General features: G+C 42.2%; 1 protein-coding gene across 1 annotated transcript; it reads right to left on the bottom strand.

Annotated features, from left to right (window-relative positions):
• Positions 1–4504: 4504 nt before the first annotated feature.
• On the bottom strand, positions 4505–14524 carry KCNG3 (potassium voltage-gated channel modifier subfamily G member 3; the record flags this gene model as incomplete). The annotated part of the gene is made up of 2 exons (XM_082481481.1): positions 4505–5150; positions 13869–14524. The coding sequence occupies 2 exons, from the start codon at positions 14522–14524 to the stop codon at positions 4505–4507; spliced, it is 1302 nt and encodes a 433-aa protein (XP_082337607.1).
• Positions 14525–15201: the final 677 nt, after the last annotated feature.

Below are 15201 nucleotides of genomic sequence, written 5' to 3' on the forward strand. Positions count from 1 at the left end.
TGTTTGCTTTTACAAACAAATAACCGAAAATGAGAGTCAATTTCCTTTTTTAAAATCATACTGAATTTTTTTTTATAAAGCGATACAATCTTTTTTGCTATGTATAGCTTATTAAATTTTCCAGCAAATGTCTCCTTAGAAGCTCATTTGAAAGGATAATTCTAAAATTTTCAAGGTACTTCAAATGATCAGACTTTAATCAGTAGTTTTATCCTGAACCTCTTAGGTGGGAGAAAATTCAGAGCACAGCAGACTTTGTTCGTTGTGCTGGTTCCCAGGAAACTGGCTGGTTTGGCTGCTGAATTTAGCTGGCTGGTGTTTGCATATGACCACTTCCTGGCAGACGCTCAGATCTCGTAAGATTTTTGTAAGTTGTTACCCAGAGGGGAAGAGACAAGTGTTTTGAACCCATGAGGACTTCAGTTTTATTTTGGAAACATGAGGGTTGAACACTACAAAAGCTGAAGACGAATTCCTTTATGGGCACAAATTGCATACACGATATGAAAACCCAGTACCTTTTCCTTGAAATACACGGGTATCAAGATATGAATCTTACATTAATAGGATTTTCATCTTCCTCAAACTTGCTGCTATGTACACCAAGATAAGCCATTGTACAGTAAGAATGAATATCACAGATTTAAATGGCTGAACCCTACGCTGATAAAACTGTTTAAAATCATCAGTCAATCAAATTAATCTTTTTCTTTTTATTTGGTGGGTATTCATCAAGACAATATTGCTTCCAAACCTTACAGCAAGGGCAATTATAATCCTCCGTTCTTTGTGATTTTGGGACAGTGCTTCACGTAGAACCATAGCAGGAAAATGTACCTTAGACAGCATTCCGTTCCAGTGATTTCATTAATGATCAAATGCTTTTAAGTGGCATGCAGTACCTTGAAGGATTGCAGCCAATATATAGTTCTCAATAGGTCAGTCCTAAGGATTGAACCAAGTATATAATGTATGATTAATCTTTGCTGTCATCAAAACATACAATGGCAGTTCAAAACTCATTGGCATTGTTTTTAGTTTTAGATGAACAGAAAGTCCGGATCACAATTATATAAGCTGTCTTCATTTATCCCCCATTTCATTGTATTTGTATTGCATCTAATTTGTTCCAGCTGTGAATGTTTCAGATATTGAAAAGAGGTACTGCCCACAAAGTATTTTATTGTATGGGGTTCAAACTGGCAATGATAAGCCAGCTTGTCTTTGCAATGCTGTATTTTGAAATAGTGCGCTGGGCCCCATGTATGCATAAAACATGGTCTCAGGTAAACTTTTAGTAAAACAGTTTTGTCTGTTTAAAAGTATGCTAATTTTTGACGACACATATAATTCATGGGTTTTTAATTTTTACTAAAAAAACACTGGTCCATTGAAAATAAGATGACTTGTATTACTAGAAGTCAGGAACCCTATTTACTTACTATAAAATTCTGTTTTAAGGCTACTGTTGAGATCACGTTACTTCAACTTGGTTTCTAAGGAAACTAAAGTCTACACACTGATAACCATACAACAACAAAAAAGCGAAAAAATACACACCCCAGTATCTCTCTTTAGTGGGCTTATATAGAGAGCAGTTTCAAAATAATTTTTGTAACTCAAAAAATACATTAGGTCATTCTGTTCACATTTTGCCATATAAAAAGTGAACGTAAGCTGTTAAAAAAACAAAACAAAAACTACTTAAAATAATCTCCACAGACTTATTCCTTTACATGATTACTTTCATTAGATAATCTTTTTATACTGGGAAAGGATTCTTTAGCTGGAAATCACTTTATAAAGTTGTATAAAAACATTTTGTTTGTATACCACATATAGCCTGAATCTTTGAAACTTCCTCTCCTTAATTGGTTATAGAAAATGATTCATGTTGCAAATTGATATTCACAAGTTATTACGTGTAGTAATATTTATATTTATATTTTTTCCTTTGTACGGGCATCTAAAGTTTAGATTTATATGTAGTGCTCAAGTGCATTTCAGTCTTCAAATCAAGACTGCAACATACTTTAACGTATATTCACATTCTGTATGGATTTCAAACTATTGTCATCGTGATGATGGTTTGGGCATTTTGTGGGAGGAGGGTTGTATCTCAGAGTACAATACATGGACAAAAGACAAAGTAAGTTTTAAGGAGTTTTATGAAAAACAGTATTTTTCCCATTAAAAACAGCGTATGAAAATCTGTAGGGCTAAGTTCTTCTGTGGGTTTTTTTTTTTTTACCTATTTTTAATGGAAAAAAAATAGCGATTTTCTTGAAAATGCTTTTGATACTGTCAAAATAAACTTTCATTAGAAGATGGAAATGTCATTTTCTTCAACAGCTGTGTTTGAATTAAAGTCTGAAATTTCAGTTTTGTCACGGAGGAAATTTTTTGTGAGGAGAAGAAAAAAATCATTTTGACTGACTATAATATATAATATATGCAGGATATATATAGGTACACATGCAGCAATACAGAGCCAGCATCTCTGCTGGTGTAAAACATCTATGCGTCTCTGAAGTCACAACTTGCCTAACTAACATCAGCTGTGAATCTCACCCAAGAAAGAAATTTTTGCTTATCTCATATTCACCTCTCTGTGGAACGCTGGAGCCGGTTTCTGAACGACGGGATTCTGATCCCGAAGACATAAATATAGTAGTACAGGAACTACAGAGCTAACCTGAGCACCAGAACGCGTCGGTGGCAAGAAACAGAGGTATGGCTGTAACGTTACTTAATAATGTAGTCTTGAAAAACTATTGAAGGAGAAGTCAAGCTTGTCTGTAAGAAGGCTACTAAAATTCTTTTCAGGTCTTCAGAAAAAATGTGTTTGCGATGTAATTCTTTAAGACTACTAAAGCCTAAGACCACGTAAAATGATAATGAATTTTTCAGGTCTCAGAGTAGAGCCTTCAATGCTCTGGTTACTGACCAATGCGGTACTTTTATTTGAGTGAGCAATTCGAGAGATGTATTTTCTAGGTGGTACTCGGTTTACTTCTAAAGCTTTTAACAAATATGTATATAAAAGATGCTTCTACAGCACAGTAATAGTAAATGCGGTATTTTCAGGCAAGCACACCAAATTCAACTACGCTGATGACTCTGAACTTCCATGTTAATAAGAAAGCTCCCTGTTGATGTTTATTGGTACCCGAATTTGTAAAGCTGTACCTTAATGTGTTTTAGTATCTAACTGCACATTTCTACTTCACAGCCTTTCAGAATTATACGGAACGATTCTATTAAGCAGTACTACACAAGAAATGTAGTGAACAATATTTCAGAACCTAACTTGATTCACTTTAATTTTCTAGTTACGTTGGAGAATATACCATTTTGCCAAGTGCAACTCACACTTCCATATTTTACTTTCTTTGGCATGCTCTGGGCTTTTTACAGTTGTTTTTAAAACTGCCATTAAAGTAAAGTGTATCCTTCAGTAAGGATTGCAGAATTTAAAGATGATGAAGAGCCTCATCTGACAGGGAGCAGCTACTCTTGTTTTCCAGTGCTTTCTCCAGACTATTTCAAGTGATGGAATCTTACAATTTGTCTTGGAGAACTTTCATTATGATGCATACGTTTAATTGAATGGGGGGGAAAGGGGAGGATCTATTCTTATGAGTATGTAACTTCAGGTGGATGGAGTTGAACTGAATGTACATAAAATTTGGATAGCTCCCCCACTAAGTACCAGAAAATATATTTACCAATGCCTGATTTCTTATGCTGATCTTTATAAAGTACAACACTTGCTTTTATTAACAATTTGGTTCCAGAGAAGTTAATTGTAGCTAAGGAAGTCCTTGCTGCAACATTCAGAGGTGCACTTCTTGCACTTCTTTGTATTACCAAATTCGGAGCAATGCCACTGACTTCACTGGTTTTACAGAAGGTTTGTGTGCTTCATCAAAGATCAGAATCAGGCCTCAAGATTTTTCGCCCTGCAGACCTATATTCTTCATCTTTCCTGAGTTACAGAACAGCTCTACTCTGTTGCAAAGCTCAAAAGTAGCAGCGATTCTCTCCTTCAGTATCTAACTTGACGATCCGAGTTAAAAGTGGAGATACTTCAGGCAAGAAGTTATCAATGCCTCTATGGAGCATTTAGATATTGAAATCTTTGAAAAACTTCTGCTACACGTTGCTTAGAATGGTATAGAACGTAATTACGGGAAGGACAGATCTCAGCGTTAAGCCCATTTTTTGTTCTGCCTTTGTGTGGAAAGGCAAACTGAAGATCAAACTAGTCTGGTTGAGGACTTCTCGATCCTCTTTTGTTAATTTTGTTCTCTCAAATTTGAAACTCCCTGCAAGGTGCCCAATGCAGATGGCCATCCTTCCTGTCTGAATGGTGGCGGGCTTTCTCCAGGCTGGCGAGAATGTTGTTCCATAGGACCATCCAGTCAAGGAGGACACGCGAAGGGACCTTCCACCATTCTCTTCTAAGACAAAGCTTAGCAACTACAACACAATGCAAGTTTGGTCAATTTAAGAATTCAGCAGAGAGGCTCCTACTGTACCTAGCAGATCGGAACTTGAGCTCATGGTAACATTGCACAAAGCTGTGATAAATGAAAGTGATCGGCAAGGCTAATAAAACGATGCCACTAACCACACAAATTCCTCCGAGAATCCTTCCTGGTACAGTGATGGGACACATGTCACCGTAACCAACCGTGGTCATCGAGATGATCACCCACCAACAAGCAGCAGGAATGCTGGCATAATCCTTATTCTTTGTTCCCAAGTCCAGCCCATTTTCGAGAAGCTGGGAAAGTGCACTGAAAATTGCCATAGCAACACAGATAAAGACAAGTAGCATCACCATCTCTCTGTAACAACGCTTCAGAGTCAGACCAAGTGTTTGAAGGCCAATGAAATGACGAGCCAGTTTAATCACCCAAAAAATCCTCATCATTCTTAAGACCCTCAAGGTGACTCCGGCCCTCTGAAGCTGTGAATTTTCCCCTGTGAAAACTGTCATTAGAACAGAGATGTAGTAAGGAGTAATTGCCAGTAAATCAATGATGTTGAGAGGTCTTCTGACAAACTCACACTTGTTTTTGGAGACGATGAACCTCACAATGCACTCTGCAGTGAACCAGCCTATGCAGATGGCTTCAATTATCCTGTCAAAAGAAACAAAGTAGAGTATTTATGTTCTGTGCAAAAGCTTTAGTTGATGTTTGGTTTGTTCACAGATATAACCAAACTGACACTCAGAGCTTCACAAACGACAAACAGAAAGCCACACTATTCTTATCCTACGCATGTAGCACCAGATTTCAGCAATTAACCTGAGGATCTAGCGAGGATTTTAAACTCATCATTGCTAAGAACTTACTCGCCGATCATTTTCTTTGAATTCTAGATTGCTACTGGTCCTATGCTACCGATGCCACTGTGTAACATTATCTAGAACGCCTTTTTTTTTTTCTTTTTGGTTGGTTGGGTTTTCGAGGATTTTGTTCATATTTTTGTTTGTTTTAAATTTGTGAGGCCTGATCCACTTGGGAATGCAAAGGACTGTGGGTCAGTGAACTGGCTAGTTATGAACAGCAATGTATAGAACCAAACTGCTAAACTAAAATGGAAGTGAAGATGAAGTAGGCAGAAATGAGCTTTTGCATTGGATAATTCATGCAAATTGACTCTTCAGGCACCAACCTAAACCAGTCTGTCTGATCTGCATCCCAAACAGGGGCTTACCTAGAACTATATTCAGAACTTTATAGGTACTGCCACTAAGTACAGATGGTACTTTATTCTTCGTCATTGGGTACATCAAGTAATAAACTTGTGTCCTCCCATTTGCCACTGTGCTCTGCATTACTGGATTTTTTATTTTGCTTTCAGCACAACTCCATCTGAACCGCGCTGCAGCAAAAATGTCGAGGTAACCAAAGTCATAGGCAAGATCATCTTCTTGCCAAATACAAATAACGGCCTTAAGAAAAGAAATCCTGGAAAGTGATTTCAGTGTGTTCTTGAATATTTTCAAGTCCCAGTTCAGTGAACGAGACTTGAGAATATCTCAACTTGAAACTAGTGGAAGGTAGATACAGAAGATGAAAATGTTACTCTTGAGATTATTTAATAACTGTTGTGCATGTAGTCCCAAATCTCCCATCTGAAAATAACCCTTTTCTTAAGAATTCAGGCTGCTCACTTGTTTAATACAGGAGGGAATGGGAGCTAATCTTTCCCTCTTTCCTTTGTTTCTCTTTTTTCACCTACAGTTCGAGCAAAGAAAAAGCCAATCACCAATGCTTTCTCGTCCCAAGAGGTCTGAAACCAAACTGACGTGAGATTGGGGATTTGAAACTATTACATACAACCAGAGCTGCTTTTTGCTACTGCAGGGATCCTAACAAGGTAGTGTCTGTAGAAATGTAATGATCGGCAAGTCATAATCTGACTGTCATTTCAAACTTAACGTTTTGCTTCCCTAACGCATTTGCATAATTATTTACGAGTTCTGAAATCTGTTGTTATTATTAGGACAATGGCCTGTTAGAAAGACAATAGTCTTCTGTAACTGCTGTAATTATACTAATGGGCTTTATAACTTCCATAAAAGTTTCATACACTAAAGTTTTATTTATTTTTTATTACTTTCATTTTATTCATTCATTCATTCATTTTAGTTTTACGTGAAAAAATGGAGGAAACGGTAACGGTCAGTTGATGTAATGTCGCAATTCCAGCCACAGCAAATTTAAATGAACATAAATTAATTAGTTAAAAAAATAGTTATTCACATAAAACCAGACCTTGTTTTTCTTGTTTCATGAATCACAATGAAAGTTCTGTAAGCAAGTGGCATTTCTTCATCAAGGGCTTATAAAACACTTGTTCGTGTTAGCACCTTTTGATGGAAAGACCTGTGAATTTCAAAAGCAGCTTGCTCTTAAGAATTATGTATTCTCTTAAAAATTAAGCTTTTGAAAATACTAATGCTTCTTTTAATGACAGCAAATAATAACTACCTCAGATGCTGATTTAATTTCTTTTAAAAAAAGCTCAGATCATAATGTCTTCTAAACAATAGTCATGTACTATGTATAATATGTGAAAGTGACTGTATGAATGTGGATTATCATTCCTTTATGTTGGAAAAAATAAAGCAAAAATTATTAATGGGTAAGTTCTCTTAAATCCTTTTTACATATTATGAGGAAATACCTAAGACTTTCTCTAGTAAAATCGGTCAAACAGGAAGATCATGGTAATGGACACACTGATAAAAGTCTGAATGTACTTACACGTTGGCCAGTTGAGATCTCGTAATGATTAAAAGAAAAATTGTATCTGGATAGAAAGTTGCAGCCAGGAATATTCAACAATTCGAACAGACATTTTATGAGATTTCTCTGGTAGTGCTGCCTGAATCCTATGATATGGAGCATTTAAATGAAAAAGCAATTCATAATTTTACAACTTATAGCTTTTTCACTGGGTATTTCCTCCTGATGCCCTGATAATGTTGAAAATGTGATTCCTCCAGTTTGTCACAAAGTAGGCAGGTTATCTCTGAGTCGAGCTTTAAGGAAATTGAATGAATTTGATCAATCCATTGTTTTACTCTGGCAGTTCCTAGCACAAGAGATACTGTAAATCAGTTATACTTCAGTAGAAAGGACTGAAGAAGCCTTTTGTTGTAGAACGGACTTGCAGAAAGCTAAGGAACATCACCGATACAAAAAAGACAAAGCAAGACCAAGACAGGGGGAGATGCACGACTGCCACTCCATTATATATTGCACTTCTATTTCTCCATTCTGCATCTATCCCTCTTTCTTATCAATTATATGCATCCTGGCTAGGGAGAAAATAATGAAGATGGGTGCCCCTTATTTTCAGTCCTGGTAAATCATGTAAAAGTATGGGCTTTGGTGAGAAGAACTAGAAACCTCTGGCCCGTTGGGAAATCTGGAGTGCTACATACTGCATTTCCACTTTCAGATCAAGTCTCCCTCTCCTTGCAGGGATTTATCTTTATAGCTAACCTTGTTAGTGGATAAATAACATCTAATAAGGAAAGCAAATTTAACAGTTAGTCCTCCAGAAAACTTAACTGAGTATGAAGTTAAAGCCAAATAAAATGCGTGCAGTTGGACGACTAAAGTTACTGTATCTTCTGTAATCAATTCTTAAAATATTTGCTGCATATTCACAGAACAGACTACCTTTTATTGCCTATTCCTGGAATAATGCTGTATTAAAATCTATGACTATATAATTAAATTATGAGCTTTATTTGGTAAAATGTAGTACCTATTTTCTAAAACTCCATCAGTTGTTGGTTGGGTTTTTTTCCCCATCAGTTCAGTTTTAAAAGAGCTGGTATTCAAAAAGGAGAGGGGAAATTAAAAACAAACTCATGAGGTGTTTCCTTGAAGATTCCCCGCAAAATTTATAAATAATCAGAGAAAATAGTAAGTCCTAATTTTTATTCAGTTACAGGTTATTTCTGCTCAAACTTAACTGTTCATTGTCCTAGACCTAAGCACATGAAAGAGGGGTTTTCTCCTAAAATGTTAAGCCTCTTGGTACTTAAGTCTTTCAAGATTGCTCTAGAGAGTCTTTTGTCCGTAAACAGAAAATCAAGCCTTTGTGAGCCTCATTTCTACTGTAATCCCATCACTGTTCAATTTGCTGTTCCATCTGATAACTTCCTTTCAGAATAAGCTATTTTATGTACAATGAGTTAAACCACTTCAGAAACTATTTTTTCAATCACTAACAAGGCTAGTTGGTTATTACTAAAAAAAAAATATCATATTGTGAATGTCTTAGAATATTTCAATTTAGCATTATTCTTTGCCCCAGCATGCCAATTTGTATACTTGCCATATCCCCTGGTGAGCTGGTTGAAATCTAGCCAAAATATTCATTAGTGGCACTATTATCTATTAAGCTTTTAAATAAAACATACACATCAACGGGACACATGAGGAAAACAGATGATATGATTAAAGACAGTATATGACAGGATTAGAGATTAAAGTCTGTCAGCACTGATTTGTTAAATTGTTGCTAAAGCCTATTTCCCTGTAAAGCACATTAAAACTGAAAAACGTCTAAGCAGTAGCCAGAATGATCAAATTCCTGCTCGGGAAGACTCCTAGTCATTTCAGCAAGTATCTTTTTTTAATCCTTTTGAAATCAGCACGGTTTCTGTCTTACTACTGTAGAGTAGGGGCCACAGAACAGCTACTTTCCCTGCATTAAAAACCTTGCTGGCTTTTTTCCTTTCTGTCCCTGCTCTGGTAGCAATAACATGTCTTGATAGATTATACTCTGGTGCCTTATGTGGGAGGCTGTAATGACCCAGCACTCCCCAGGGAAGGGACGAATGCCTTTCACAGCTCTCAGGGGATACCTGGATATGAGCATCTTGAGCCCTGCGGTCCTCAGCATCTCCTCCATCTACTTTGAACACGAGTGGCACCTAGCCCTGGTGAGTTCCTTAAGGTTCTCCTGCGGCCAAGCAGTGATGCAGTCTGTTCTTTGCATTACCTCTATTTTGCAAAAAGCTCGCAAATTCATTACAAGAATCCACATCCATGTTTTTAACGTAGGTCTGTAGTTCCATTCTTTACCTTCAGCCTACTGTTTCTAACTTAGCAAAAATGTGGTGTTCAGGTTAGATCTTACCCAGGAAAGAAGGGTTGTTTTTTTTAACAGATGTTGGACGTGAGCATTTGGGTGTTCTGAAATTTCACCACCATAAAGGAATAATGATTTTTGTGTGTCTAAAATTCAAATGCAACTTTTTAAGCTGATGTTTTGCAGAGATGAAAAAGAACCCACTGGCATCTGTTGAAAGATGCTGTTTGGAGAAGTTACTGTGTTTATTTCCTTTTGCTTAAGAACACAGCAATCATACAGGCTTGATAACCGAGCGATTCTTTCAATACAAATTTAACCATGATTAGTAAGGGGAAAGGGGCAACAGTCTGTCCCTTGTGCTAACAAGCTTCTCGTATTTAGTGTTAGAAGAATAGTTTAACGGCAGGTAGATAGAACTGTACTGGCAGTAAGTCAAGCAGCTTCAAATGACTTCCGATTACAGGCTTGAGAAGCTCTCCCCAAAAGATTATGCTTACGATCAGTTTGTGGACGGGTCCCCGATCAGGGACTCACAGTATGCATCTGCTGGCACAGTTCAGAGGAGAGCAAAGATGACTTGAAATTGCCAGAAGCAACAGAAGGGGAGACAGGTGTCCCTGCTGTCTGCTCCTAAACTGTGCAAATCTGATGCAAATCTTTAGCTCTGATAAGTGAAACGTGCCAAGGCAGGGAAGAGAGCAAAAATCTTAAAACGCAAGAAATTTAATAACTCATCCCTCATCCTCAGAACGGACCTGGGGAAGGCAATCCCTCTGCAAATCAGGGAATTATATTGTCAGTGTCTCTAAGATCTGTGAAATTCAGAGGTCAGACTCCCCATCCCTCTCTCCTTAAAAAGGCTTACTCGTGGAGTTCTCCGTTGCCCTCTAAAGGGTGTTACTCCACAGGCTCCAGCATAGCTGTAGGCTGGTCACCCTTTGAGAGTGTGGTCACCGTGAGAAGTCATAACAACGTAATGGTTTCTGCGACAAAGTTTGGTGGACTCAATTCCTCTTCTGGTGAAGCCGTGTTCATACAAGAAAAATAAACACAGCTGGTATTAGCTGGCAGCTGGAGTAACCCTCACTGCAAAACTCATTAAAAGGGGCTGATTTTGTAAATTAAGAGTTGCTAGCGATACCCTTGCTTCTAGAGATGATGTCCAGGTAAGCCGGAGACACACTGCTAGAGCTGTTTTCACTGCAGCTGCCCAAAGCGGTTCTGGGGACGGTTACCAGAGTTCAGCCACAAAAAATTACCAGTGTGGCACCTTTCTGAACTGTGACATAACACTGAGGGAAGGACAGGGGTGTTTATGGGTAAGCATGTGAGAGACTAAACCTATCGAAGTTGCTGAATTTCATGAGGTATTTCTCACCCCTTCTAAGCAGTGGCTTATGCTGATCTGAATAGTCAGTTACATCCAAAATCTAAAGCCGAAGGACTTTGAGATAGGCCGATTCAATTTTCATCCCTAAAACTTTTCAAAATATGTTTTTAGAATAATGTAAAGACTTCATAGTATTAATTACAGTGCCACGTGAGTCAAAACTCACTTGCATACAGCATTAATGTCACCATTTCTCTTGACAAAAAAAAAAATATTGTATTATCACGTTAGATAGAATTTCTTTATTTCGATGAGGAACCTTGGTTAATAAACAAAAAGACAGAATTTGGCTTCAAACTTTAAAATGTATCAGTGGCCAGATTTTTAAAAGCCTCCTCACCTAAGATGGACAGTGTTGCCAAAGTACGCCATCCCAGACACTCCTGTGTGATTTCCGTGGTCACACTTTCAAATAAGCCACTTAGCTACTTCGGGTTTGGAGACCTAACTCCTTTTAAATGAAATAACTACAAACAAAAGAAAATATAAACAAATAAAGGGAAATAAAGTCAGATAACAATGGGGCATGTTAGGTCAAATGGTATGGCATGTGTAAGTAGTTGAAACTAAACTGGATCACACAAAAGCAATTGTAGCTCACATTTTTTTTTTCAGATATAACAGGCTTTTTAGTCATGCTGCAGCGTATGCAATAAAGAAAGGAGTGGCCCTCATAAGAGAACAAGGCCACCTCAGCAGGTGACCAGATGTGGACAGAAAGGAACAAATTTGTATCTGTTTTCCATGTGTTTTCCATTAAATTGCTATCAGTTCCTGGGCAGTGAGAGCACATAGGTTGTCACACGTGAAATGAAGCAGCCTGTAACGGTGTTTATATGCAAGAGACTTTTGCAAGAAGATGGTTAGAAACCTTTCAGCCCCAACTTTCATGGTTATCGGGTTTTTTTGTTGCAGTTCCACAGAGTACTACAACCAGTACTGAAGAAACTCGCCCCACCATTGATAGTGGTTCTTCTGGTTTTAAAAGCAGCCTTCGCTGCCCTGTGAAGTGCTTGGCTACACTGTACCTTCCAAGTATTTAGGAGCTTATCCTTCAAACACTTGGTATACAATATGCGATTGTTCAGAAGAGTAAAATTATGTGTATATATAATACACATGTTCTTGAAGACAAAGAAAAATTACACGTCATATGCCTTGTTCCTCTGCAAGTTGAACTCTTTCAGTAGCAGAAAAATTGTTGTTGACTCCCACACCATGAAGATGCGAACAAAGGCATGACCGATGTCATTAACGCTATGGTAGTGTTGCATCTATTTTCCCCTGTCTATTGGGGGTATCTAAGCAATTTGCTACCTTACAAAAAGATCACCCAGAGCATCCACCCTTTGAAATAACCTTGCAAAGCTTAAGGAAGGCTTTTTAACTGGAAGAACCTGGAAGAGCAACTTTTGACATATCTGAATCTAAGCAGGAATCAACAGCTGCTCAACCTCTATCTGCTTTCTTTTTGTTCATACAATTAATTCTTTGGCTCCGCTACCATGAGAAATACAGGTGCAGTTTTCCATTAAGCTAATGGAAACTATGAAAATACTTTCCAAGGAATTAATTTGGCTACTAAGATATAATATATCACATTCCAATTAACTCTATGGTAAAAGATGATGATTTCATAATGACAAGGCTGCGATTTCACTGTAGGGCTCCTTTAGCAGAGCAGAAGCTGAAAACTTTTTGTTGAATATTCCGTCTGCTTTAGAAGAAGGGAGAAGCTAGCAAATACAAGAAACATTACTTCTTTCTTTATATGTCAGTCTCATTTATGGGAGAAATCCTCCAGAGTGGTCTTGATTCTGTTCTCTAGGGAATGTAAGAGAGCGAGCGAGCACAATGATACTGAAGTCAGCAGAGTTGCACGGATGTAACCCTAAACTGAGGTCACAAAGATGATGAAAAAGGGTTTGTTCTTCCTAGTCCGGCTCGGGATTGAGCCTTATACCCCATGCCCTGGTTTCTGCAAATGTTTTGCAACGATCAGTGTGCTTACACGCGTTTCATCCAAAGGAAATGTAAACATCTGTTACATTCATACACTGGGGCGCTTACATGATGCATTTGCAAGAGCTTAATGTGCAGTCTGATCACCTCCTGTGTTCCCCACAGAGAGAATCTGAGATGGAAAGAGGAACGGGGGTAAGGCTGTTCCCACGGACAAGATCTTACAAGAGCACAACCGTAACAGGCACTGGATCTGCTCCAGCACAAGGACCTGTATGAATACACGCAGAGAACGTACGGGATTGTACTCTTCCCAAAGGAAAAGAGAAGGGAATTGCATTCTTTTAGGGGTTTACTTCCCCCTTTTTCCACAATCGTAACGCTTAATACGATTTTCCGAGTGTTTGAACTTCTCCATGTGGGTAAGGAGTCCGGTGGCTCCTAAAACGGGGGGGGGGGGAGACTAAGAGCTCCGAGATGCTGCACAGAGGGGGGCACCCTTAGAGAGGAGCCGTATTCCAACGGCACCTGCTCCGCTGCCAGCCTGCCCGAGCCCCGAGCCCGCTCCCCGCGCCCCCGGGGGGGACAGCCCTGCCCGCCGCCGGGCTCCGCTCCCACCCCCGGCCCCTGCACTCGGAGACACCGGGCGCCCGCCACAGCCCGGTGGGAGCCGGAGCTGCTGAGCAGCGCCGGCTCCTCCGAGACATCCCCCCACACACACGCACACCCCCCGGCTCCCCAGTTCAGGGCCGGGGTTTTAAGGCGCGCCGACGATCTCCGTCGGCGGCGGGTACAGCCACGGACCGCCAGGACGAGGGGCAGGACACACTGGACGGGACACACGGGGAGCGGACAGCGGGAAAATAAAGGATCCTCCTACCCTGAGGGCTCCCTCACTGACTCTGCTGTGTACCTGCTCTGCTCCTCCACGCTGCGGTTCTCCGGCGCCCGCCACTCGGGCAGGGTGCTGGCGCACAGCACCACCATGGACACGATGACGAAGAGGATGGAGACGGTGGCCAGGACCTGGGCGGCCACGGAAGACGTGGGCTCCTCGAAAGTCCTCCTCATCCTCTCCAGCCACTTCCCGCCCTCGGCTCCCGGCGGCCGCCGGCCCTTGCCCTCGGGGCCGCCCGCCGCCTCCCCCGGCGGCTCCTCCGCCGCGTAGTAGGTGCACGTCTCGGACATGCGGTCGTCGAGGCGGCGCTGGCAGCAGTAGTCGAGGTGGGAGCCCTCCAGCCCCCAGTAGATCATCTCGTTGTAGAAGGAGAGCTCGCACATGTGCGGCACGAAGCGCAGGTGGCCGTGCCGCACGTACAGCATGATGAAGCCGAAGGCCTCCGAGTGCCGGTCGAAGAAGTACTCGTTCCGCTCCCGGTCGTAGTCGTCGCACACCTCCAGCACGTCCTGCTCCGAGAGGCAGCCGTGCAGGCGGCTCACCCGCCGCAGCGGGAAATCCTTCAGCACCTCCCGGGAGAAGGAGTACCGGGTGCCCCCGACGTTCAACACCACCGAGGGGCCGCGGCCAAAGTTCATGGCTTGGGCGGGACGGAGGAGGGGAAGGGCGGGCAGGGCAGGGCGGCGAGGCGAGGCGAGGCGGGGGGCAAAGCGGGCGGCGGAGGCTGCCCCGGCTCCGGCTCCGCTGGGCACCGCTGGCGGCTCCCGCCTGGCGACGGGGCGGGCGGGGAGTAAGGCGGGAGAGGCGCCGCGGCGGGCGTCCCAGCGGCCGCGCAGAAGACGGGGGGCGGCGGAGGACTGCGCGCCCCCCACCCCCGGGGATGCCGCTGAGCAGGGAACGGCCGCGGCCTCAGCGCCGGCGAGCGGGCGCCTCCGCGGGGCCCCGCCGGGGCGGGGTGGCGGCCGCGGGCATGGCGGGGCCGGGGAGCTCCGCGCCCGGCGCCGCTCCGCTCCGCCGGTGCCGGCTGGAAGGCGAGCGGGAGGCGGCGCGGCGGCGGTGGCGGCGGCGGCGGGGTGGGGACACGCCTCCTCCCCCGCCCGCGCACATGGCGGAGCGCAGCGGAGCGCGGGGGGCTGCCGCGGGGCTCCCGCCACCCCCCGCCTCGTCCCGTCCCTTCGGGGAACCCCCCCGGGGCAGAGGGCTTCGGCTACAGCGGGAGGCAGCCCGCCCCGCGGGGCGGCACTTGAGCGAAGTTGGCCACCAAACCCAAGTAACACTTTGGGGGCGTTTTTTCACCCACCCCCTCACCCTCGCC

The sequence above is a fragment of the Vanellus vanellus genome, assembly GCF_965231255.1.
Source record: "Vanellus vanellus genome assembly, chromosome: 3".
Lineage (NCBI taxonomy): Eukaryota > Metazoa > Chordata > Aves > Charadriiformes > Charadriidae > Vanellus > Vanellus vanellus.